This window comes from Monodelphis domestica, chromosome 1 (assembly GCF_027887165.1).
Source record: "Monodelphis domestica isolate mMonDom1 chromosome 1, mMonDom1.pri, whole genome shotgun sequence".
Classification (NCBI taxonomy): domain Eukaryota; kingdom Metazoa; phylum Chordata; class Mammalia; order Didelphimorphia; family Didelphidae; genus Monodelphis; species Monodelphis domestica.
Window position 1 is genome coordinate 349,584,174 of NC_077227.1, and position 24,925 is coordinate 349,609,098.

Below are 24,925 nucleotides of genomic sequence, written 5' to 3' on the forward strand. Positions count from 1 at the left end.
AACCTCTAGTGCTTCTTCACCCTTACCCATAAAGTCATCATCTTAGGAGGGGTCCTTTTAGGAGAAGTAGCCTGGTTGTTGCTTCTGCAGGTGGGGAGTTGCCTTAGCTACTAAAGACCTGAGGATAAAGTTCTTGTTGTAAGATTAAAAATTAATATCCAAATACTTCAAGTATTATATTCTTATAAGAATTTATTAATAACTTGAAGAAAAAGGAAAATGATAGCATTAGCAAAGAGAGAGTTGCCTGGACCACCAAAAGTAGGAGGAGAGCGCAGGAAGAAGAGTTAAAAATGGGGTTACAGCAAACTTTTATGTACAATACATAAGGACGCTACGTGGACAAAGGGAAAAGAATTCTGGGACATGAAGTCCAAGGGTTCAAGATTTCTAATTACATATTACTACCATTTGTTCTTCTGATTGCTTATAACAGAAATGTCAAGTTTAGAGGAGGGGAATGGACCTGTAAGTTTTCAGTGTTTCTAAGGTGGTATGATCCAGGATCACTGCTTTTTTGCACTATAATCTGGTCCTTAACCAGGTAGGGCCTTGTTCTCTCTCAACCACAACTCCTTTCCTTTATAGAACTGTAACTCCTACACAGGGAGGGCCTCTGTGCCCCCTCTTCCCCTCCTTGTAACTAATTGTAAGTAGCTCTCTTTGACCTGGAACTAGATCATGGGCAGTGGAGTTGCCAAATGGTGTTCAGTCTTATGTCCGGTGCTATAACAGGGTTCCCCTGTAATCTCCCATGGTGGTTTATATATTATTATAAGTTCTATACAGTTAGAATCTGAAGCTAGAGCCTAATCCTAGACTATCAGAAAATACTTAGTGGATAAAACTTCCCCCATAAGTCATTGCATAGGGAAATAGGGCCCACATGTTCACTCTTTAGAGCATTAGGAACCACAGGAGGTGATGGGGCCAACTTAGTGTGTGAGCATCCACAAGGAGACTTTATAGATGGATTTGAAACCAGCATGACCTCTCAATATCCATCTGGGGCTTATCAAGGATTTAATAGTCAACAGAATTTCCATTTAGGGATTGTATAGTGAAAAGAAAACAGGTTGTCATTAACACCAATAAGACAGAAGCCAAAGATTGAGTTGGATGATGGAACTTAGTATTAACCACCTCATCCAAGATGGCAACAGTAACATCTGAACTATAGGGAATATTTGGGGTTGAGGGGCACATAGCAAAGAATGTCTAACCTATCTAAAATGTCAAAGAGATGATTACTTGCTCTGATACTATTCCAATCCATGAACTGAGCCTGGATATAAGAATAAGCAGAAGAAAACACCAAACAAAATATGAATTTAGAAACTGAAGTACAGATAGAATCTTACAAAGAAACATGGATTAGCCACAAGGGCTACAGGGGCAGCTGGATGAATTGAAGCAAGAGATAAAGAAATGATGCAATTACAATTGAAAAAGACTAATCTCTGGAGGAAAATAATAGAAAGATAATAAATAACTTAAAATTGAAAGTGCAAAACTTTTCTCAAGTAGTAAATTCCCTGAAAAATAGAATGGAACAATAAAACTAATGACTTTCAGACAATAAAAAAATATTACATGCTTTTTTTTTTAATTGGAAAAAAGAAAATGTAAAATGCCTACTCTCAAACAGTCAATTGACCTGTGTGTGAGGAAAGATAATTTAAGAATCATCAGACTTCTGAAAACCATGATTAGACCAGATCTTGGATACTACCATTTAAGAAATCAAGAGCTTACCCAGAGCTATAAGAACCAGAGAATAAAGTGAAAATAGAAAAAAAAATCCAGCAATCATTTTTTTCTTTTTCTTTTTTTTTTAACCAATCATTTCTTGAAAGAAATCCCAAGTTGAAAATATCCAGGAATGTCATAGCCAAAATCTTGACAATGTTCCTGATTAAAAAAGTTCAGAGGGGCAGCTGGGTAGCTCAATAGATTGAGAGCCAGGCATAGAGATGGGAGATCCTTGGTTCAAATCTGGCCTCAGACACTTCCCAGCTATGTGACCCTGAGCAAGTCACTTAACCCCCATTGCCTATTCCAAGATGAAAAGTAATGGTTTACCCAAAAAAAAAAAAAGATCATAGCTGAAAAGAAACTTTGTATTGTAAACACAGTCAATGAGAGAAACTTCAAAAGTTAAGTACATTTGAGACTAACCAGTGAACAAGTGCTTATATTCTAATACCAAGGGAGAAGGTGATTCAGAATTCTGATGTATTCAAGGATCATAGAAGGAAATAGGAAACATAGGATCTGGATGTGGCTTTGTTCTGTTTTGTGGGTTTTATGAGGGAAAATAAAAGGTAGTGAAAAAGGAATACATGAGTGAAGAAACAAGGAAGAAGAGAAAGAAGCTTACTCTGCTTTATGTGAGTATACAAACATGGAAGAAGGGATTGGTGGAAGAAGAATTTAATATCTGAACTCAACAAAAGAGGATAACTCATTTGTTTGGTATAAAAGTTAATGGGGAAACAGGCTTGGGCAAATGAGAGAAACAAACATTTTTGTAGAGATGGTGAGAAAAAAGGATAAATATATGACATGAGGGAGGAAAATACACAGCTAATAATAATTTATAACTGTAGGTGTACATGGGACAAATTCATCCATTAAATTGAAAGAAAATTACAGGGTAGATTGGAAAGACTTGAACAATATTTTACTTATAAGAAATACATAAAAAATAAAGATTCACACAAATAAAATGAGTGGATAGAGCAAAATTTATTATGGTTCAAGTAAATCCAATAAAAATATGGGGTAGTAATCATGACCTCAAGATAGTGCATAAGTAAAACTAAACAAGATAAAACAAAAACAACAACTTAAAGACATAAAGAGATAACATCAAATTTTAATACATTCACCTAAAGGTATAAAACCTAAGTATTTAAATGAAAAGCTAATTGATTTAAAAGGGTATATAGGTAGTAAACCATAATAGTCGGAATTTTCAACTTTCCTCTTAGAACTTGACAAATTGACAAAAAGATAAACAAGACTAGAGACGAATTTTAGAAATGTAAGAATTTAGATCTCTGGTGTGTAACAGTTAAAATTATACTTGAGACTGAAAAAAATCTAAATCTAAATTTAAATGGTCACCTAGGGAAATCCCAAATAATAAAATACCCAAGTCAGCTGCCAAATTTTTATGGTAGTTTAATTACAACAGGAGGAAGAAAATATTAGAGGGAGAGAGAGAGAGGGGGAGAGAAGGAAAGGAGTTTAACTCAGAACCACTCTGGCTCCGGCTGAGCCAATGCCGGTGTTAAGGCCTTGGAGAGCCAAGGCAGGGAAAGGGGTCAGTCCTTATCACTCACGTGACCAATCTGAAGGAAAGCAGTCTGCAGGGCTCCTCCAACCTCAAGCTCCAGGATCAAACTCAACTCTAGCCCTCCTCACAGGAAGTCCCGAGAACTCCAGAAGCTGTCCTCTACCTCACTTCCTGTGTCTCACATGTACCAATGGTAGCTCAAGCTTGACTTAGGACCACCCAGAGGTCTGTCCTTTTTTTTGCACATGTCTGTTGAAGGCCATTTTCTCAAATAATTAAATCTTGAGTTTGATGTAGCCCTTCTGAATCTTGTTACACTGAGTAGGGTGGAGAATGTGGGTTTCCAAGACCTGATTCTGTTATTCCAAGTATCTCTATTGTTATTGTTCAGGAAATAGCTAAATCAGATCTTCTAAAGATTGGTCTGATTAGGGTAGAATAGTTTTGAAATTCACAGGTGATTATTGAATGAAATAGAAAAGAACATTCATATTATCTGTGAGTGGCACCTTTATAAAAATTATCACTAATAAAGAACATTTATAGAATTGATTCAAACTTGAATAAAGAATAATCCTAAAGAATTGGTGCTTCAAAGAACAAATCATAGATAGATAATTATTATTATTATAAATAATAATTTCATCAAATGAAGTAACACAAAAACAATATGTCAATATCTTTGGAATGTTTCCCAAGCAGACCTTTGGCAAAATTTCATAACCTTTAACATTCTTTAGTAAAGGAAAAATAGAAGAGATCAATGAATTTGGACATGCAACAAACAAACCAAAAAAGCCCCCCAAAACACAATTGTAGAAATTTTGAAAATAAAAAAAAAGATAAAAATGCTGGAAAATAACACCAAAGACAGTTAATTTGTTATGAATTTTTATTTTTTTCTAAAAATCCCTTATGTTCTGTCTTAAAATCAATTTTTAATATTTGTTCCAAGGCAGAATTGTGGTAAGGTTGCCCAGGGTCTCACAGCTAGGAGGTGTTTGAAGTTAGATTTTAACCCAGGCCCTCCTCAATATAGGCCTAAATCCCCTAATTGTCCTGCCAATCTGTTTTTTTTTTTTTAAACCCTTACCTTCCGTCTTGGAGTCAATACTGTGTATTGGCTCCAAGGCAGAAGAGTGGTTAGGGCTAGGCAATGGGGGGTCAAGTGATTTGCCTAGGGAAGTCTCCTAGCTGGGAAGTGTCTGAGGCCAGATTTGAACCTAAGACCTCCCATCTCTAAGCCTGGCTCTCAATCCACTGAGCTACCCAGTTGCCCCCACCAATCTGTTTAAAGAGAAAGAAAAACCAAATTACTGACTTTCAAAAGGTTGAATAAGTGATAAATAGAAATAAAGGAAATATTTAGAAAAGATTTTGCCCATTTGTATGCCCACAAAATGATAACTTAAGTGAATGAATATTTATAAGATTATAAAATACCCAGATTAACAGAACAAGAAATAGAGGATTTAAATAGTCCAATTTTAAAAAGAAAAGAAACTGACCGTTTATTTTCTCTTTCATTAAATTGTAAGCTCCTTGAGGACAAGAACTCTTGTCTCTTTTTGTATTCTTAGGATCATATCTGGCACATAGTAGGTACCTAATAATATTTGTTGATTGTAACATGTCCTAGGAACTTCTTTTTTGAAAAAAAAAAGTTAATTTTTATTTTCAAGTCACAAATTTTAAAAATTAATCTGATCCTTCCACTATCTCCTTTGTCCTCCCTCCTTCAATTCTGTTTTTGAACGATTTTTTAAAATAATCTCTTAATTGTTGTTCAGTCATTTTAGTCACTTCTAACTCTTTGTGAGCAATCTTCTTTCTTTGATTTCTATAGAATATTTAGGTCTATTAGTGGCATAGGTGGAATAAAGGGTATGTACAGTTTGGCAGCTTTTTGGAAATAATTGCAAATTGTTTTCCAGAATAGCTGAACCAATGCAGGCAGCCAGTAAACATTTATTAATTATCTACTTTGTGCCAGGTCCTGTACCTAAGCACTTGGCGTACAAAGAAAGACAAAAGATAGTCTCTACTCCTAAGGAAAGCAGAACCTAATAGTATGTAAGTTACTGTGTAACAGTCTATATACAGAATAAATTTGAAAGAATCAGTAGAGAATTGAGAGACCAAGAAAGATTTCCTACAGAAGGTAGGATTTTATCTATGACTTAGACTGAGAGGCAAAGATGAGGAAGGAGATTCTGTGAATAGGGGATCAGCCATTAGAATTGTTCACAGTCTAAAGGTGGAGAATATTGTTTGAGATAGTATGGAAGTCAATAATACTGGATCAAATTATAAGTGGAGAGGGTATAAAAATGTTAAGTATAAAAAGATTGTAATGTAGAGAAGAACAGATTATGAATAACAATTCATATTTGTTTTTTTCTTTTACCATGTTTACCCATCTGATAGTTGAGATGAATTCTCAAAATAGCTTTTATTCGCATTTCTCCAATTATTTGTGATTTATAGCATTTAAAAATATGATTGTTGATGACTTGGACTTTTTTCCTTTGAAAACTACCTTTTCATATTTTTTGACCATTTATCTATTGGAGAATGACTCTTAATTGTGTAAATTTAAATAAATTACTTATATAGAAAATGAGACCTTTATCAGAGAGACTAGATGTAATGATTTTCCCTTAATAACTTCATTCCTTTCTATTTTTTACTATATTAGATTTGTTTGTGAAAACACTTTGAAATTTTAAGATAATAAAAATTGTTCATTTTATCCTGTGGGATCCTCACTTGTTTACTCATGAATTCTTCCCTATCCATAGATCTAAAAAGCAGTTTTTTTCCTTGTACCTCCAGTTTTTTTATGATGTGACCTTTTATTTCTAAATCATCTATTCATTTGGCTTTATCTTGTTGTATAGTGTGAGGCATTGTTCTAAACCTAATTTCTAACAGATTACTATCCATTTTTCAGATTTTTTGTCAAAGAGCAAGTTTTTCCCACAGTAACTGAGGTCTTTGTATCTCAAGGAACTTAAAAAACTATCCTGGACCAAATGTAATTATAAGTGAGAAGATTACAAAGCATTTAGAGAATAATGATTTCCATTTGTACTCATATTGTTGTTACAATAGAGAAATAAGGAAGCCAACTGAAATCCCATGAAACAAATAATGACTTAATATCGTAAGCAGGGACAGATAAAGAGGTGAGAAAAATGGGAGTCAATTTTTCAAGCTACACACAGAAATTATATTTAACGGCTACATGGCACACTTAATTATTTGGACAAGTATTAACTACTTATGATAGGTTCATTTCAATAATAAAAATGGCAATATTACCTACAGTTATTTACAAATTCAGTACAATATAATCAAACTACCTGAATTTTTTCATAGATTTAAGAAAAATAATCATGCAATATTTCTGGAGGAACAGAAAATAATGTCAAGAGAAAAAAAGGTAGAAATGAAAGCAGCCTAGCTGAACCAAATCTCAAACTATGTAACAAAACAATAATCATCAAATCTTTTGTTAATTAAAAAAAGAAAAGTTTATCATTGGAACAGATTAAGTGCAGAAAACTGAGAAGCAATTAAACAGTAGTGTAGTATTTGATAGACTGAATTACTTGGTTATGAACTCATTATTTCACAAAAATTCTGTGAAAACTGGAAATTGAGCAGAAATCACACATCACAATAAGTTCCAAATGGATTCTTGACCTAGATAAAAAAAAAAGGACCTTTAAATAAGAGAAGTAGGATAAGAACCTAGAGAAGTAGGTAGAGCACCAGCCTTGAATCAGGAAAACCTAGCTTCCATATTTTACCTCTAACTCATCATATTGACCTGATGGTCCTGGATAAATCACTTAACATTTTGTTGGGTATAGGTGACTCTAGTTTCTTGAAGGGTATGTGAGGGTAGTGCAGACTCTTGGTAGGGACTACTGAATTGTGGTATGGTGCTCATCATAGATTGTCTGTTGCTTAGGGAGTACCCTCGTTAAAAATATAGAGGCTTATCACCAGTATATAAGTGATAAATTCTTTGACTGGCAACTCATAGGGGAAAAAATGTAAAATGAAATAGGGTCCTATGTGGTCTTTTTCCAGTTCCAAAGTAATGTTGGTAGAATAGTAGAAAATGGTCAGAGGTAGCTGAGACTCACAGATTTATGACACTTAATAAATGTTAACTGAACTCACATTTGTGCTCTGTGAAATAGTGCCCAGAACCTTAGTAAGCCTAACATTACTCTTTTATTAGAAAGTAAAACATTAAGGAAATGGCATATGAGTAGGATGACTCTGATTCTCCTTGAAAAGGCAAAAAGAAAAAGTGTTGAAATTTTTTTCATAGTAAGACACCAAGAAAAATAATGTAATAGAACTTACAGTTCTCAAGATGAGTGTAAAAAAGACCACAAAGGAGATAATTTGTAGCATAATCATCAGGGTCTGTTGTAGAGTAAGAAGGAGAGAAATCCTACAAAAAATGATTGAATGAAAAAGCACATATTAATGTCTTACTATGTGCCAAGCATTGTGCTAAGTGCTCAGAATACAAATACAAAAGCAAAACTAGTTCCTGCCTTCGAAGTGCTTATATTCTAATAGAAGAAATAATAGCTAGCGCTTCCATAACTGCTCTTTAAGATTTACAAAACAATTTACATACATTATCTTAGCTGATCCTCACAACTACCTTTTGGAGTCCAGGGTTCTATAACTTGTACACATAAGTAACAGGTACGAGATTTGTTTTAAGGTGCAGTCTTTCAACTTGAATTCCATCAGTACTTCTACTATACCTTGCTAAGTATTGGAATTAACTTAGTTTTTGTTGCCTGCTTCTCTTGTGTTGATTAAACCCAAAATGTGTGACTCATGGCCTAAAAGACTTATCTTGGACAAAGAACCAGCTTAGAAGTGACATCAGTCTGAGTTAAACTATTGTATAGTATAATAATGTACAATGTACTTTATAATTGCTATATATCATATTGGTATTATTATGTTTAATTTATCAATTAAATTTTATTATATGTAAAAAAATAAAGCAAATGAAAAGGTGACTAAACATGGTTTAATCACCTCTCTGAGAATTTTGCTACAAAATTTTCCTTTTAATTCTCAGTTCTTAATGCTATGATGTTTGTTTGTTTTTAGGAAAAGCCAGCCAAAATCAAATTGGAATTGGGTTCAGGTGTTTCTTCCAAAGTCCCTGTCACTAAAAGAAGTCAGCCACCAGTCACCCAGGATCATCAGGTGACTGTGAAGGAAAACTCCTCCAAAGTGACCCTGGAAAACTCAGAAGCTGTGAGCCAACTCCTGAGTGTGGTACCTGTGGGTGAATCCGTCCAGGAAGGAGAATGGGAGGAGATCATCATTTCAGAGGCTCACATCCTCACTAACCCAGGGACGCCAGCTGAGAGTGGGAATACAGCAGTAGTGACATTGTCAAGCAAACGTAGCATGGACCATGAGGCCACCTCTGGGTCAGATGAAAGAGAGAACTCTCAGCCCCAGGTATCACTACTGACCGAGGGAACCAGGACCTCTAGCCTTCCATCATCCACAGCAAAAAAACTCTCAGGGTAAGTTGCTTTGTGTCTGCTAGGGCTATAAATAGGTCATTTTGACATAGAAAAGAATATCAATTTCCAGAGCCTTTGCCACTGGAATGAATCCTCTTGACAGGTCCAGCTGAGATGTATAACTGTTATCAGAGCACTAGCCTTAGTTAAGTATAAAAGGATATTAAGTATATTAAGTATAAAAAGACTGTCTCCAGAAGGCTGTTTGTTGTTGTTGGGGACAGAGTTGGCCACAACCCATGAAATCATCTATTCTTATATAGAGGAGATACCATTAGATGAATTAGTGTATCTTTTGAATTATTGTAGCGAGTGCATATTTAAAGGTAAATACTCCGAAAAGCTGAAAATACCTTCATGTGTATTCTCTTTGATGTCTTCCTAACATTCCCAGGAGATGAGGATAGGGTTCAGTCCTCATTTAACAAATGAGGCCTTGAAAGAGCTAACAAGTATTTAAATACCTACTATATATATATATACAGATCACTAGGATGTGAAGACAAAAAATAAAAAGTTTCTGCATTACTTTGCCTATGGTTACCCAGTAAGTGATAGGTGAAGGGTAAGGATACAGCTAAGCTTTCCAAACTTCAAGTCTTTTACTTGTTCCACTGTTTGGTTGATCCCAGTGCCCTATATGTGCCTAAGATTTCCAGTAAGTTTTCCTTCAGACCCTGGGTATCAGCCCTCTCTTCACGTTGCTTTTAATGAGAAAAGATTGGCCCTTTGTTCTGAGTGTTCATTCTTCTCTGATTATAAAATTTCTTCTTGTTCCTAACCTATCCATATGAAGAATGATGTAGATATTTGCACTCCCCTTCCACTTCCTTTATTCAGGTTACGTGTCTCTTCTCGTACAAATAAATCTTACTAGTCCCACTACTGAAGTACCATCAGCCTGAGTAATACTGATCAACTCATTAGGCTGTTTAGTGAATTACAAATTTCCAGGATTAGGTCTTTGAATGGGAGAAGAGGCCTTAGTAGGTGCCTTCAGTGTGGTTCCTTAAGATGTGGTTGCAGTTTGTTGATTTTTGGCAGACTTGATTTCTTATCTAAATCCCTTTGCTTCAGAGAAGCTTTGTTCTAAGGAAATAATTTGTTGAGTAATTATAGTACTGTTTTCTCCAGAGCAGAAATCTAGTAGTTATTAGCTTTGCTTTAGGTTTCCTTCCTACAGTTATCTCCAAGTACCCAATGATTTCAGACCAAATTGAAAATTGCCTTTCTAATCTTACAGAGTTGATTTGCCCGCTGTTGGCCACAGAACTCAAGAGCTAAAGAGCAGAGTTCGGGGAAAACCTTCTTTATTGGCTGCAGCAAGACCCATGCGAGCAATTCTTCCTGCTCCAGCAAATGTGGGGAGAGAGAACAACACTGAACTGCCAAGGATCAAAGAGTACTTTTCTTTAAATGGTAAGGGCCCAGAGTCTTCTTGAGCAGATAGTTGGGTTTGTTAAGTCCTATAGGTAGTGAGGTTGATGGGTATGGGGGGGGGGGGGTGATTTAATTATAATTACTTAGGCAAGGCAGTAGGGGAATGTATCACAAATGCTTCTCATTCACCATATCCATCCCCTTTTCCATAGATAAGCCTTCCTTAGTGCGGACTTCTGGCTTGAAGCCAAGTACAATGAAGCAGCTGGGCCACTCTGTCCAGCTCTCTGGCATCAGTGAGCAAAAAGTGAGTCAAATTCCTTAAAAGTAAAATCTTTCATTGCCTTCACCTGCTCAGATTTAGCAGATGTTTCTGATCCATATGTTTAAACCAAAAAGTGAAGAAATTGCACATTCTGTAAAAGTGTGGCCATTCCTGGATTTGGGATGAGATTTTTTTTTTTTTTGGTGGGATGAGTGAATTCTGATTTTAGTAGTCCATATTTTATCACAATTCATAATGAAGATTTTCTTATTGAATCCATTAGAAATTGTTGGCTAGGCAACATGACAGTAAAGGAAAATAATAAATGTAGGGGATGTGACAAAATTGGGACACTAATGAATTGCTGGGAGGAGTTGTGAATTGATCCAGCCATTCTGGAAGGCAATTTGGAATTATGTCTAAAGGGCTTTAAAAGAATGCCTGCCCTTTGATCTAGCAATACCTCTACTAGGTTTATACCCCAAAGAGATTAAAAGAAAATGTTTGTTAAAAAATATTTCTAGCTGTGCTCTTTGTAATGGCAAAAAATTGGAAAATGAGGGGGTGTTCCTTGATTAGGGAATGGCTAAATAAATTGTGGTATGGAATACCACAAATAGTGATGGAATACTATTGTGCTATAAGGAATAATGAACTGCTTGATTTCTATAAAAACTAGAAAGTTCTCTGATGCAGAGTGAAATGAGCAGAACCAGAAGAACATTGTACACAGTGACTGAAACATTATGGGGTGATCAAATGCAATTGCTACTAATAGCAATGCAGTGATCCAGGGCAATCCCAAGGAACTTTTAAGAAAGAATGCTATCCACATCAAGAGAAGGAACTGTGGGAGTAGAAATGCAGAAGAAAAACATATGATTTATCATTTGTTTTATTTATTTATTTAACAACTGTTTATGTGGGTATAGGATTTGGGATTTTGGTTTTAAAAGATTACTCTTAAATGAGTAATATGGAAATAGGTATTGAGTGATAATACATGTATAACCCAGTTGAATTGCTTGTCAGCTCCAGGAGCGGGGAGGACAGAGGAGAGGGAGATAACATGAATCATGTAACCATGGGAAAACACTTAAAAATAAATAAATAAAAATTAAAAAAAGAAAAATTGTCAGCTAGGGATGCTTTCAGAACTTATGACCATAGTAAGACACTACATGCTGTCTGAAGGTATTAAATAAATTTGTTAACCTGCTAAATGAAAAATGAAATTATTGAAACCGGTTTTATCTGTTCTGATCCACAGCTACAAAACAGTTCTAATAGGACATCTCAGGTGAAAGTTGTAGAGGTCAAACCTAATATATTCCCTTCCTATAAATACAGCTGTACTGTCACACTGGTGAGTATCACTTTCTGGGTGAGGTTCAACAGAGGCTAGTTCATGGGGAAAAGAGTTGATTATTGTTATTAGAAACCTAGGGATTCATATGACTTATCTGAATTCCTTCAGGAAAGTCTTTGGTTTTAAATGTCGTTGACCTAGAGGCAATGTATAAACATTCTGCTGAATTTCCTGACTCAGATCTAAGTTGGTAAGATGCAAACTAGTTGAATTCTTTGGCTTTACTGGGAGTAGTCAGTTGTGGCCTATCGCTCCAACTGCATCATTGAATAATCCTTGGTTCTCTAAGGTCACCGTTTCTCTTAAATGTCTCCAAAGTATTAACTTAACCAAATACCTCCCTTGTAATAATGATTTTGGGCAGAATGACTGATATTTGACTTGATTGTTATTCAGCCAGTTCTGATAGTGTTAGGCTATTTGGATTCTTTGTCTGTACCTCTGGAAAGTAAAGACATTTCAGAAATGAATTAAGATTTAGTTCTGTAAGGAGAGAACTCTAAGGAGTTCCTGGTCAGTAATTTTACTCAGGTTATCTTTTTCAACTGACTTGGTTAATCATCCAACTTATTAAAAACTGTCACACTGAATGTAAAACAAGTACAAATGAAGAAGGGAGTGACCTTATGGAATGTTTTAGAATTCAAGTACTGTCCTACTTCCAACTGCTGTAAAGGTGAAAATTAATGGTTGGACAATAATTTTATGAAATTATGTGGTTGCCAATATTTATTATATCTTGAGTCAGAAATTTATTTATAAGTATTTATAGAGAGGAAACAATAAAGAGAAATGTGAGGGGGATAGAGAAGTTATCTATCCTTTCAACCTAAATGTTTACTCCGGGTCTGCTTAATCCAGGCAGAGATTAATTAGCTCTCAACTAGGAAAGCTGGTGGTGAGCAACCACTTAGCCTCCTCCAAGATGGAAGCTAGTCTCTTAGGAAACTAAGAAAGTAGTCAGCTTTTCCCAATGAAGTAGTCCAGGAGTCAGAGTCTAAGTTGAAGCTGAGCTCCAAGCCCACGATCCAAGCTGCAGTCTCCAGCAAAACTCCCTCCCCAACTCTCCCCAGTTAGAAGACAGTCTCTTCAGACTATCTTCTCAAAGATCATGTCTCTAAGGGAGTTCCAGCTTGCTTTTATGGTGACTTCTTGTCTCCTCCCTTCTTCACGGGGGCCAGTCATAGTTTCCAAATTGTCTAGGACTGCCCAGGAGGCGGTGTCTGTGGAATCAACTTCTCACTTTCTGAAGGTCAATTTCTCACCAAAAAGGTTAACAGTTTTCTGATTAAACAGTTTCTGAGAGTATGAACTCTTAAAAGAATTCTCAAGTTTCTGCCTGAGTTAAAAAAAAAGAGTGGAGCTCTCCAGGTATCTAGCTGGCTTCTCATCTAGCACTAAGTAGGGTGTTCAATATTTTATTGATTCATTTTGAAAGGTAGACAAAGGAGAGTTAATCCTATCTTTAGTCTAGTGAGGTACTAAGTAGAGGTATTTAAGTTAACGTTAACCAAAGTGACTAGGCAAAGAGAATAAAGAATTCCCTTTTCATAAGTGTAAACTCAGAATAGACAAAGAAATCAAAGAATTCCCTTTCACACTGCCCATGGGCTCACAGGAGGTCATTCTGTGGCCTTTTTTTTTTTTGGTTGTAATTATTTCCCTATGGTAGTGTCTGCCCAGTAGATTTATCATAGAATTCTTGAGTGCCAGAGGGATATAAAAGACAGTATGTTAGATTACATTACATCTAGACCAAACTTTTTCATAGACCCTGTTGGCATTCTGATGGAACCAATGGCCTCCTCAAAATAATGTGTTTTTTGTTTTTAATTTTTTTAATTTTTAAAAATTTTTATTTAAAACCCTTACCTTCCATCTTGGCATCATTACTGTGTATTGGTTCCAAAGCAGAAGAGTGGTAAGGGCTAGGCAGTGGGGGTTAAGTGATTTGCCCTGGGTCAGTCATGAAGCTAGGAAGTATCTCAGGTCTAGATTTGGACCTAGGACCTTCAGTCTCTAGGTCTGGCTCTTAATCCATTGAGCTACCCTAGCTGCCCCCTAGAGTAATGTTTTTAAATGTATACAATAAAATGAATAAGATTATGAAGGGACCCAGTTGTATTGAAATACAGCCTCAAAATATTTTGAAAAAATAAGTGTTGTGGGCCTCAGGTTAAAACTCTTGATCTAGACCAACTTCATTTTATAGATTGGTGTACTAAGATGTGCCCAAGGTCATACGGCAAGTTGGTAGCAAAGTCAGACTGGGTTGTTGGATTAAAGTTGAAGGAAGGCTTATGTGACTGAGCCTCTTGGGAATGAGAGACTAAATTAGATTATTTTACTTGTCCTTTCCTTGACTTGCTAATATCAATCATTCTGGTGCACAGGCCTGCAAAGTTTGAATGTTATTTTTTCCTCAGGACCTAGGCCTGGCAACATCAAGAGGCCGGGGAAAGTGTAAAAATCCCTCCTGTAGCTATGTCTACACCAACAGGCATAAGCCACGAATTTGTCCCAGCTGTGGCTACAACCTTGCCAAAGACCGAACTGAGAAAACGCCCAAGTCTGTTGTGAGTCTTTTTTTCGTCTCACTTTCTTTGGATTTACATATTGATCTTGGATCAAGATTTATTTACAGAAGGTCATAGTTGTATCAAACTTAATAGTTTCTGCTAGATCACTATAAATGTCTTTTGGTAGGAGTGCAAAGCTATAAGGTTGAAGTGCAATTCATGCTTTGGCCAGTTAACAATCCCTAATTGCTATGTAGTGTCCTCAATAAATCAAAGCAGTGAGTGGTAGACTAAGCTATGCTTCTAGGACTTTTAGAGGAGCAAAAGATTGTTTTTTGTGTTTTCTGAGAGGTAATGTTGAAAATATTGCTATATATTTTTTTGAGTTCTGATACTGGAGGCCTGGTGATACCAAATTCTTTTGAATTAAAACATCCTTTATTCCATTTGGATTTCACTTTCTCACTGGTTTTATTATATATGATTATATATCATTTTATTTACTATGTGGAAATTCTTCAAAATGTTTGAAAAGTTACTGTACTGCATTTTGGCTTATTGAAAAACACCATACCTGTATCACCAGCTTTGAGCATGGCAAGTTCTCACACTGTCACAGGGGGTTGGGCCATTCATTCTTCAAACATTTATTTTTTATTTCTTAAAAACCCTTACCTTCTGTCTTAGACTGTGTATTGGTTCAAGGAAGAAGAGCAGTAAGGGCTAGGCAGTGAGGGATTAAATAAGTGACTTGCCCAGAGTCACACATCTAGGAAATGTCTGAGGTCAAATTGGAACCCAGGACCTCCCATCTCTAGGCCTGATTCTCAATCTACAGCTGCCTTCTCATCAAGCATTTATTAATTACTGGCTATGAGCAGAGTACTGTTCTAGGACTGAGGACACAAAATTTCAGAACTTTTACAGTCTTGGAGGAGTAAATAAGATGCAAGTATTGATAACTATAATATACTACTATAGTATCATATATGTGGTGCAAAACAAAATGCCAGGTGTGAGGTCTGGGGTGGGGAGTTGGATGGCATTCTAAGCAAAGGGAAAATTGAGATGAGAAAACAGGGGTTGTTCAGGAACTAGAAAAGAGTCTAATTTATCTGGAGAAGTGAACATGTACAGTGTGAAAATATGAAATAAAGTTGGGAAAGAATCCAGGACCCTGATTGCAGGAGGATTTGATTGACAAGCAAAAGGAGTTTGATTTTTATTCAGAAGGCAGGATTTTGGTGTCCCACTTAGACTCAAAAATGGGAAATTCTGTTTCTGAACTGCTGGTTCTTAGAGTTGGCATACTTATTACTGGCCAAAACGAGGTTGGAGTGAGTAGAGTTTAGGACCCTTTGCTGGCCAAGAAGGTCAAATGGAGGAATTCAAATGGGGGTTCTAGAATTTGGAATTAGAAAAGAACTTGGAGATCTTTTAATCCAATCCCTTCATTTTGAAAATAAAATTGTGGCTCAGAGAAAACAAGTCACTTAATTCATAAATAATAGACCACTTTTTGAACACAGTTCTCTGACTACAAACTTTATTTTTTTAAAGACAGTAACTGGTCAGTGTTCCTACTATTTATGATAAAAAGGACATTTTAAAGCCTTCTTTCATACCTCTCAGAAGACCTTTCTCTTTTCACTTAAGTATTGTTGGCTGCCTTTCTCCTTGAGTAAACAGGTTATAGCACAGAAATTGATCCTTGCCCTTAGGGAGATGTTGTTTTTTCTAAAATCAAGTGGAAATTTTAGGAGGCATCCATTTTGTTTAGTTTTAGGGCCCAACATCTAGATAATTGCAGTACTTGGCATAGTTAGATTGCAGCATATAGGACTGCTTCAATTGTTCCCCATTGTCCCTAGGATTAACTCACTCCTCAACTCCATATCTTATGACTTTGGAGAGATAAAAAGTAGAACCTCCTTATAAAAGTCATAGAGATTTGTGTTCTCTGTCCTTGGGAACTTCCTAGGAAACACTCATATCCAGTAAGTTTATTGTTACTTGCTGTGGAGATCAAATAGTTGTTTTTTAACACTTGGAGTCTTGTAAAATGTAAATTTTTTTAAGCCCTTACCTTCTGTCTTAGTATCAATTCTAAGACAAAAGAGTGGCAAGAGCTAGGCAGTTGGAGTTAAGTGAATTGCCCAGGAAAGTGTCTGAGGCCAGATTTGAATCTATGTCCACTTGACTTCAGGCCTGGCATTCTAGTCATTGTGCTACTAGTTGCCCCTTACAAAATGTAGATTAAAATAGCCCCTGGAAATGGGAAACTGATCCTTTTGAAAAATGAGGAGGAAGTCTTATATTCAATGCCAGGAATCAGGTATTTACTAGTGCCATTGTGAAGCCTTTTAGGGCTAAATGCTGATTTTTTTTTTGAGATTCAGTAGGGAGATAGCAATGAACAAAATGTAGTTTTGGAAAACTTATAATCCCTATTTTTCAGCTCTCCATTAATCTCCAAGTCAGCAGTAATTTCATGATGAGCTTATAGTGCTTTATTTTGCCACATATGATGGATAAAGTTAACTTTATATATTTTTAGAGCTGGCGGGGCAGGGAAAGGCAGTGCTGATGTTTACCTGGGGACTGGCCCTTGAATCTATTCCAGAGAGGCTTATAGAGCAATTGGCAGTAAAGATCTAAGGTCCTGGGCCTCCATTACTGGGTATACATCCCAGGGTTGTCACATTTTGCCCTGACGACCTGGTGAACAGTTCCATCTCATCCCAGGAGGTGAGCTCGCCATCCCCCGATGTGCTGAACACAACTGAGCCCCTGAGCCAGTCCCAGAAGGAGATCCAACGCCAGTCCACACTGCAACTATTGCGCAAGGTCCTGCAGATCCCAGAGAATGAGTCGGAGCTGGCCGAGGTCTTCACCCTGATCCACGAACTCAACAGCTCCCGACTCATCCTGTCCAACGTGAGTGAGGAGACGGTCACCATCGAGCAGACCTCTTGGTCGAATTATTACGAATCTCCATCCACGCAGTGCCTCCTCTGTAGCAGCCCATTATTCAAAGGGGGACAAAAGTAAGAGCCCCTTTTAGCTTTATCATGGCCCCTGCTTATTCCACCTTAGTTATACTATTGGTCCTACCTTTCAAAGGCCTTTTTCAAGCCCCTTTATTTGGAAACATCTTTAAACTGAAAGCATTTATATATATATATATATATATATATATGTAGATTAGTACACTCTGCCTTTCCTGAGGTTCCCTCCACAGAACTTGTTTTCATAGAATTAGGTTTTCAATATTTACTTTTTATTCCAACATCCCTAGGCCCTATGCTACATTTTGGCCAATTTGGAATTTATGACACTAGAACTCAAATAGAAACATAGTTTCAAAAACACCTCTTGTGTTTAATTGAATATATGATGGGAAGGAACAGTTGGCTTAAATTTAGTGGTGATGAATAAAAATGAACTTGTAATTAACCAGCATATAGACTGTTTGGAAAACTGTTTCCTGTATTTTCTACCAGTTCTTGAAAATATATTACCCTGGTTCATATAACCTTGTAGCTCCATTAGGAGTTGGTGTCTATTCTGCATTCCCCCCCTACCTTTTTTTTTTTTTGCTTTAGCTCCTTGGCTGGACCACAAGAGTGCTGGTTGCTGACAGCAAACCGATTACAGCTGGTTACTGCCCAAGTGAAGATGTGTCTGAATCCACAGTGTCTGGCTTTGCACAGCTTCACAGACATCTATACAGGTAATTAGATCCCTTCCACTCTAGCTGACCTGTAAGATGATCTCTGAAGTTTTGATGCCAAGCCACAGAGGAATCCTGAAAAACAGCCTGATGCTTGTTCAGACCTGGGCTCCAATCGAGTCACTAGATCAGTGTTCTTCCCTGGGATGGTGATGGGTCTTGAGTCCAGGAGATGAGGATCAAAAGAGCTGGGTACGTTTAGCCTAGAGAAAACAAAACTTAAGATGGGGGCAGGGGATGATAGCTCTCTTCAGATGCTCAAAGTGCTATTATATAAAAGAGGGATTTGGTCTGTTTGGTCCCAGAGGATGGAAGTTGAGGAGACAAATTAGGATGGCTGTCCAGAAGAACTTCCTAACAATTAGGACTGTCCAAAGTGGGTTGACCTACTCTTACAGGAATTGGGTTTCCCTTCCATGGGGATCTTCAAGCAAAGTTTGAACAACTAGGAGGATTCATTTTATACATCAGTTGAACTAGATAAATGACTGAAGTTCCTTTCAATTCTCAATTCTGAGATTTTGTGGCACGTACTACTGCAAGTACACCAAGTATCATGGGGAATTATGAGTGTCATTTTTCTCTTCTTAACCTGTTATCTTTAACTTGTCTAAACTCATCTTGATTATACTTTGTAATTATACCCTGAAATAGGTAACTAAATCTGACTAGTTTAATTAGGTATAATTATAAGTTCAAGGGTGATATTGTGGGGCCAACAATCTGGTTGGTGAAGGGTATATACCAACCCAGGGCAGGCAGAGCCAGACCCTGAGTTAGTAAGCACAGACATTGTATATAAACAGGACAGTTAGGTTTAATATCTAAGGGATAGTGAGAAGGGTTTGAGATATCTAAGCTTAAGAATAAAATAAACCTTCCCCCAAACAAACTGATAACTCCAAAGAGATGGTATCTACACTGTCAGTTATTCTCTACCTAAAGATCCCAGTCCCTACAACACACTACACTTCTCTAACCCAAATTCCCTTCTTGGATAGTGGTGGAGGCAGCAGGATAGGATAGTAATCAGGAACAGGGTTCAAAAGGGAGATCTCACTGACAGATGGCTTCAGCAGCTTTGCAGGAATATCTCAGCATATACAGGTTTTATAGGACCAGGTTGGATCAAAAGAAAGCCACAGGAGAGAGTATAACTATCCCCCTAGGTCCACCCTAGGAGAGTAGAAAATCCTCAACCTCTTGCTTCCCTGACTGTTAGGAAAAGCCACAGGCTGTCACTCCCCAATGTTCTGGAACCTTTCTGCTCTGAAGGACCACCTGCTTTGCATCAAAGAGTTAATCCTATATCCTTACAACAACCCTGAACCACCACATAGGAGATTTACCTTCCTACCATAGAAAGTAGGACTTTCTTATGACCCCTAAATTGTAACTTTCAAGCTCCTCTAGAGATAGCTATGTTCTAAAATTTAGTAAACAAGACTCAATATTCTTTTAAAATACTGTTTGTGATTTTAAGATTTTCAGTCATGCCTTCTGACTTTTTTTTAAACTCTTGTCTTCTGTCAATCAATACTAAGTGTAGGTTCCAAGACAGAAGAATGCTAAGGGCTAGGCAGTTGGGATTAAATGACTTACCCAGGGTCATACTGCTAGGAAGTATCTGAGGCTTAGATTTGAAATCAGAACCTCTCCAGACATGTTTGTCTTTCTACTGAGCCACCTAGCAGCCCTTTCTTTTAATCTTAACCTCTCCAGACTGAAGGGTCTGAATTGTTAATAATAAGCAAACATTTTTTTTAAAGCCCTTACCTACCGTCTTGGAGTCAGTACTGTGTATTGGCTCCAAGGTAGAAGAATGGTAAGGGCTAGGCAATGGGGGTTAAGTGACTTGTCCAGGGTCACACAGCTGGGAAGTGAGGCCAAATTTGAAGCTAGGACCTCCTGTTTCTAGGCCTGACTCTCAATCCACTGAGCCACTCAGCTGCCCCATAGTAAACATTTATTAAATATCTACTTTGTGCTGGGTTGGGCAGCTAGGTAGTGTAGTGGATAGAGTGCCAGGCCAGGAGTCAGGAAGCTTATGCTAAGTCCTGGGGATACAAATAAGAAAGGCAATCCATGCCCTTATTCCCCTCTAGGAGGTTACATTCTTATGGGAATAAGAAGGCACATAAAAGAAAGCTAGAAGGAGGAGGAGAGGTCAAAGAAATACAGAATGAGTGTAGCCAGAGGAATGAAGCCAGAGAACCTCTTAGTCTGTTCCTATGTAAATACTGCACAAGTGTACTTAACTGCAGAGATACATACTTCTGTCCTGCAGTATATTTGGGGATAGAGAAATGAGAGAAGGGTATTCCTAATGTGCCTTCACTCTTGGACCTTGATTAGCCTTATTATAAACTGGCATTTAGGATATTTGGCACTCCAGAATCAAATCCAAAAGACTTGACTCCTTTTTTGCCTTTTAACTGACAGGTCTTTTTAATGTGGGGAGCAAACTGTTGGTGAGTTTGGATCTGCTATTTTTGATCAGAAATCACATCAAACTGGGAGAGGACCCTAGGGTGGCCATCAGTAGTGTCCTGGAATCAGTCCAAGAACAAACAGGTGAGGACTGACTGAGATCAGCATTCTGATCTTGAGCAGCAAAATTCTCAGCTCTGGAAACTAATTAGGAAAATCACTTTGGTGTTACTGATATATTCATATAGAATAAACAGTTTGAACTTTGATTGTACTCTCCCTTTTGTCTTATGTATATATGAGAAACTCCCTCTGGAAAATGTCTTTTCATGTAATGAGTCCCTTTGGGTATGCATAGGAATCAAATCTTATAACCTAGAATTGGAGGAGAACTGAGAGACTGTTCTACAGATGACTTAACTGAAGTCTAGAAGGAGCAAGTGACTGGTTCATGGTTATAAGTTAGTTGAAGATCCAAGGCTAGAACCCCTGTGCAACATTCTTTCTGTTGCCCAGTATTGCCATCCTTTCACTTTGAAGAACTTTCCTCATCCCTTAGGATGGTCTGACTGACCTGGGTGGTTGGATGTGTTGTAGTCATCTAAAATGCAGAACTTACCGATGTCTGCTGAGTGCCCTCACCTTAAGTTTCTTGGAGGCTTGGGTCAGGAAGACCAGTGATCTGGAAGCTGTACTCCCAAGCATTTGGAAACTATTCTCCTTATGTTCCTTTTATGTCCCTTTTATGTCTTCTAAAGAAACTAAAGAAACTAAAATTGATCCACATCTCTCTGCATCCCAGATTTGGCCTTCCCTACTGAATTAGAGCCAGCCCTTGAAGCCAGAGTGAAGTCCAGGCTTCCTGAGTCTTAGAAGACTAATATCCAGTAAGATTCTGTGGGAAGAAGACACCCTTTAGTATATCCTTCAGATCATTATGTCTATTTCTGAGAAAAAAATTCTTGTTCCTAGAGATCACAGTTGATTCATACTTACTGCCTTGGAAAATATCTAATGATTGCATGGAATTCAGTTTAATCTTGTTCTTGTTCCAGAGAAAACACTGGGTTCTGAAGAACTGAGCCAGCTCCAGGAGTTGCTGTGCAGTGGCTACTGGGCATTTGAATGCCTCACTGTCCGTGACTACAATGACATGATTTGTGGGGTTTGTGGGGTAGCCCCAAAAGTAGAAATGGCCCAGAGGAATGAAGAGAATGTTTTGGCTTTGAAAAATGTGGAGGTAATGTATTCTTCACGAGATGCTCAACTTGTTTGACTTGGAGCTCCTAGTATCCTTCACTGAAGTGCTCTTTTGGGAGCCTTCAGGGGCCATTACCACTGCTCAAAAGAGAACACATTCTGGCTTAGGGTGCCTGTGCTCCAATACCTTGGAGCAGCACACTGCTGTAAGGTTGTGATCTTTAAAGGGTACTGCTTTTTGACCATGCATTATATATTAGATGACCAGTAGGTATCTCCCACTAAACATATCCAAATATAGAACTCCAACAAAATTTATTTTTTCTGAATTTAAACATCAAAAAGAAGGATTTTCATAAAAATGGAAGAAAACAAAGGGGATTCTGTATCAAGCTGTATAACGTTCACAGTGCTTGCTTTCTAAAAATATATAATATATAAATTGTGCTCTGTGTCCACTTCTCTGTGTAGAGATGAGTGACATGCTTCATCAGATAGGTCCTCTGAAGATTTGGTTGATCATTGCTCTGGTCAGAGTTCTTGAGTCTTTCAAAGTTAGGCAATTTCTTTTATTCTTGTTTTTTGGTTTTGCCTTCTTTTTTGCAAAGTTATGTCCTTATATAAATTGTTTTGTTTCTACTCATTTCCCTTTGTGTCAATCCATACTATAGGCATTTAGGTGGCACAGCGGATATTAGTGTTGGACCTAGAGTCAGGAAAGCCTGTTTTATCTCATTTTCCTCAACTGCAAAATGGGGACAATAGCACTTTACCTCTCAGGGTTGTTGTAAAGATCAAATGAAATAATATTTGTAAAACATTGAGCACAGTGCCAATATATAGTAAGCACTATATAAATTCTAGTAGTTGTTGTTATTACTATTATTATTTTTCCATACTACCAAGGTTTCTCTGAAATAGTTTGCCATTATTTTTTACAGTGCAGGAATATTCTGTTACATTCTTATGTCATGATTTGTTCAGCCATTCCCCAGTTGTCTGAGAGGCAATCTAAGGTGCCCCACCCCATCTCAAGATTCTATTTAATTTCTTTTTTTCTTCCCTTTTAATCCTTCCCTTTAAAATCAGCAAGTTTGTTTTGCTTGAGTATGTTCCCTCTCCTCTGTTATTATTCTTTTTAACCTACCTTCTCCCATCCCCATTTGATTTCTTGTTGAGTTTAATACTTTCTACTTTAAATTGTATGTATGTGTATGTCCAGTTCCCTATTGTCTAGAAAGAGATGTATCTTATGTTCAACTCTCCTGATCCCTTTTTCTGTTTGTATAGTCTTCTCACCTACCCAAATTATGAGAATTAATAAGTTCCATCCCCTTTTTTTCTCATTTCTACTCTAGGGTATTCCTCTTTTTATTCTCCCTTGTTTCTTCAGACCATAACAGAGCTGTTCTACCCTGCCCTCAGGATCTTTTTTCCCCTTCATTTAAACTCCCTCAATGCCCATTGGAGATATATGACTTCTTAAGGAACACTTATAGAACAATTTTTATCTAAAATTATAGGATCCGTATTTAAGGTGTAAAACAGAAAGTATGATTTAAGAATCTCTGCAAAGCTAGACTTTAAGCTCTGCATATGGTTTTTACTTTTTTAATCTTATGTCATCGCCCTTTCAGGGATTAATCATAGCTTAGACCTGTCTTTTCTCTTGGCATCCAGTCTACTGTTGGTTGTCTGTCAATGAACATGTTAATTATGCTGACTAATAATTTCTCATTAGTCTTGAGTATTCATTGGTCTAATCAGCAATTCCTGGCGCAAAGAAACTGTTTTTGATTTCCTCAAAGACCTGCTGGGTTCAGAAATTCTAATACTGCCTATTTAATTGCCTTCTCAATAAATGGAAAGATAATCCTGTCTTCTTTACTCACTATGCCTTCTCCTTTTTGCTGTCTTCAGTGCATATTTATCTCCTCCATCCCCTTTTTAAAAAAATTCTCTTTGCCCATTTGCAAAGTAAGTTAGTTAGTTGAATTAGAATCTAGTCACTAGATCATCTGTAAGGTATTTTCTAGCTCTTAGTCTTAGAACCTTATAATTGCAAAGTTTTGAAATTCAGATGGTTACGTGGTTTCCCTGATGAGAAAAGGCATCTTCTTATTGAGTAACCATTTTCAAATTTACCTTTTAGTTCACTTGGCCAGAGTTCCTGGGCTCCAGTGAGGTGAATGTAGAGGATTTCTGGTCCACAATGGAGACTGAAGTGATTGAACAGATGGCATTCCCTGCCAGCATCCCTATCACCAAATTTGATGCCTCTGTCATTGCCCCCTTCTTCCCACCATTGATGAGAGGACCTGTGGTTGTCAACACTGAAAAGGACAAGAACCTAGAAGTACAGTCAATTCCTGGTAAGGTTGTCTCAGAACCAAACATTAAGAGTACTTATGATCCTTTGGAAATTTAAGTCAAGATTGTAGATACATCCCTTTTGAGCAAACTAGTCATAATAATGCTCAGAAAGTGCTTTTAATCAATAAGTAGTTTGTGTCTGTAGCCTAACAGAATATTTCTGTTAGTGACTACTGATGGTGTCTTTACAAGGATGCCCCTACTTCTTCAGCTTTAAAAGCAGAGGGTAGAGAATAAAAATACATATGGAAGAGGCTTCTAAACAACACATGAGGAGCTGAAGTAGGAGCACTAAAGCCTTTATAGCAACCTTGTAGGCACTTTGACTCAGAGATATATGTCAAAGATATCTGAGTATTTGGCCAGCTAAGTATTAGACAATGGGGTCTAGTTTTCTAGCTGGTGGCCATTAAAATTGAATGGAGTAAGAATTCAGTCACTTGGGTGGCCATTTGTCCTTGGGGCTTTCTGTTTCTTTCAGAACTCAAAAATGTTATAGACCATTATAGTATAAATCTGGGTTCTTGGCTTGGGTTATGTGTCTGGGAGCAGTTCCCATGTCTTTGGGAATGTAGTCCTGCTATTAGGTTTCAAAGAACTTAAAATAGAAATAAAACCCTAGAATAGTGGCATAGTTATTTGCCATTGGTGCTTACCATCCTTACAGCATAAGGAAGATCTAAGGTTTCATTTCCTAAATTTAACTACTGTATGAGCCTCCTTGTTCCAAGCCTCATTACATTGCCTGTGGCTGACAAACATTCTTCTTT

At 37.3% G+C, this 24,925-nt stretch overlaps 1 protein-coding gene across 1 annotated transcript in view; it reads left to right on the forward strand.

Moving 5' to 3' along the window:
• The window catches only part of HMGXB3 (HMG-box containing 3), a 59,655-nt gene that overhangs the window by 28,130 nt on the left and 6,600 nt on the right, over positions 1-24,925 (forward strand). The window contains exons 7-16 of the mRNA XM_001378776.5: positions 8,459-8,886; positions 10,130-10,305; positions 10,479-10,573; positions 11,802-11,897; positions 14,327-14,476; positions 17,165-17,466; positions 18,025-18,152; positions 20,595-20,726; positions 21,638-21,822; positions 23,935-24,154. Of these exons, the coding sequence (XP_001378813.2) occupies positions 8,459-8,886; positions 10,130-10,305; positions 10,479-10,573; positions 11,802-11,897; positions 14,327-14,476; positions 17,165-17,466; positions 18,025-18,152; positions 20,595-20,726; positions 21,638-21,822; positions 23,935-24,154 (1,912 nt within the window). The remainder of the gene's footprint in view (positions 1-8,458; positions 8,887-10,129; positions 10,306-10,478; positions 10,574-11,801; positions 11,898-14,326; positions 14,477-17,164; positions 17,467-18,024; positions 18,153-20,594; positions 20,727-21,637; positions 21,823-23,934; positions 24,155-24,925) is intronic.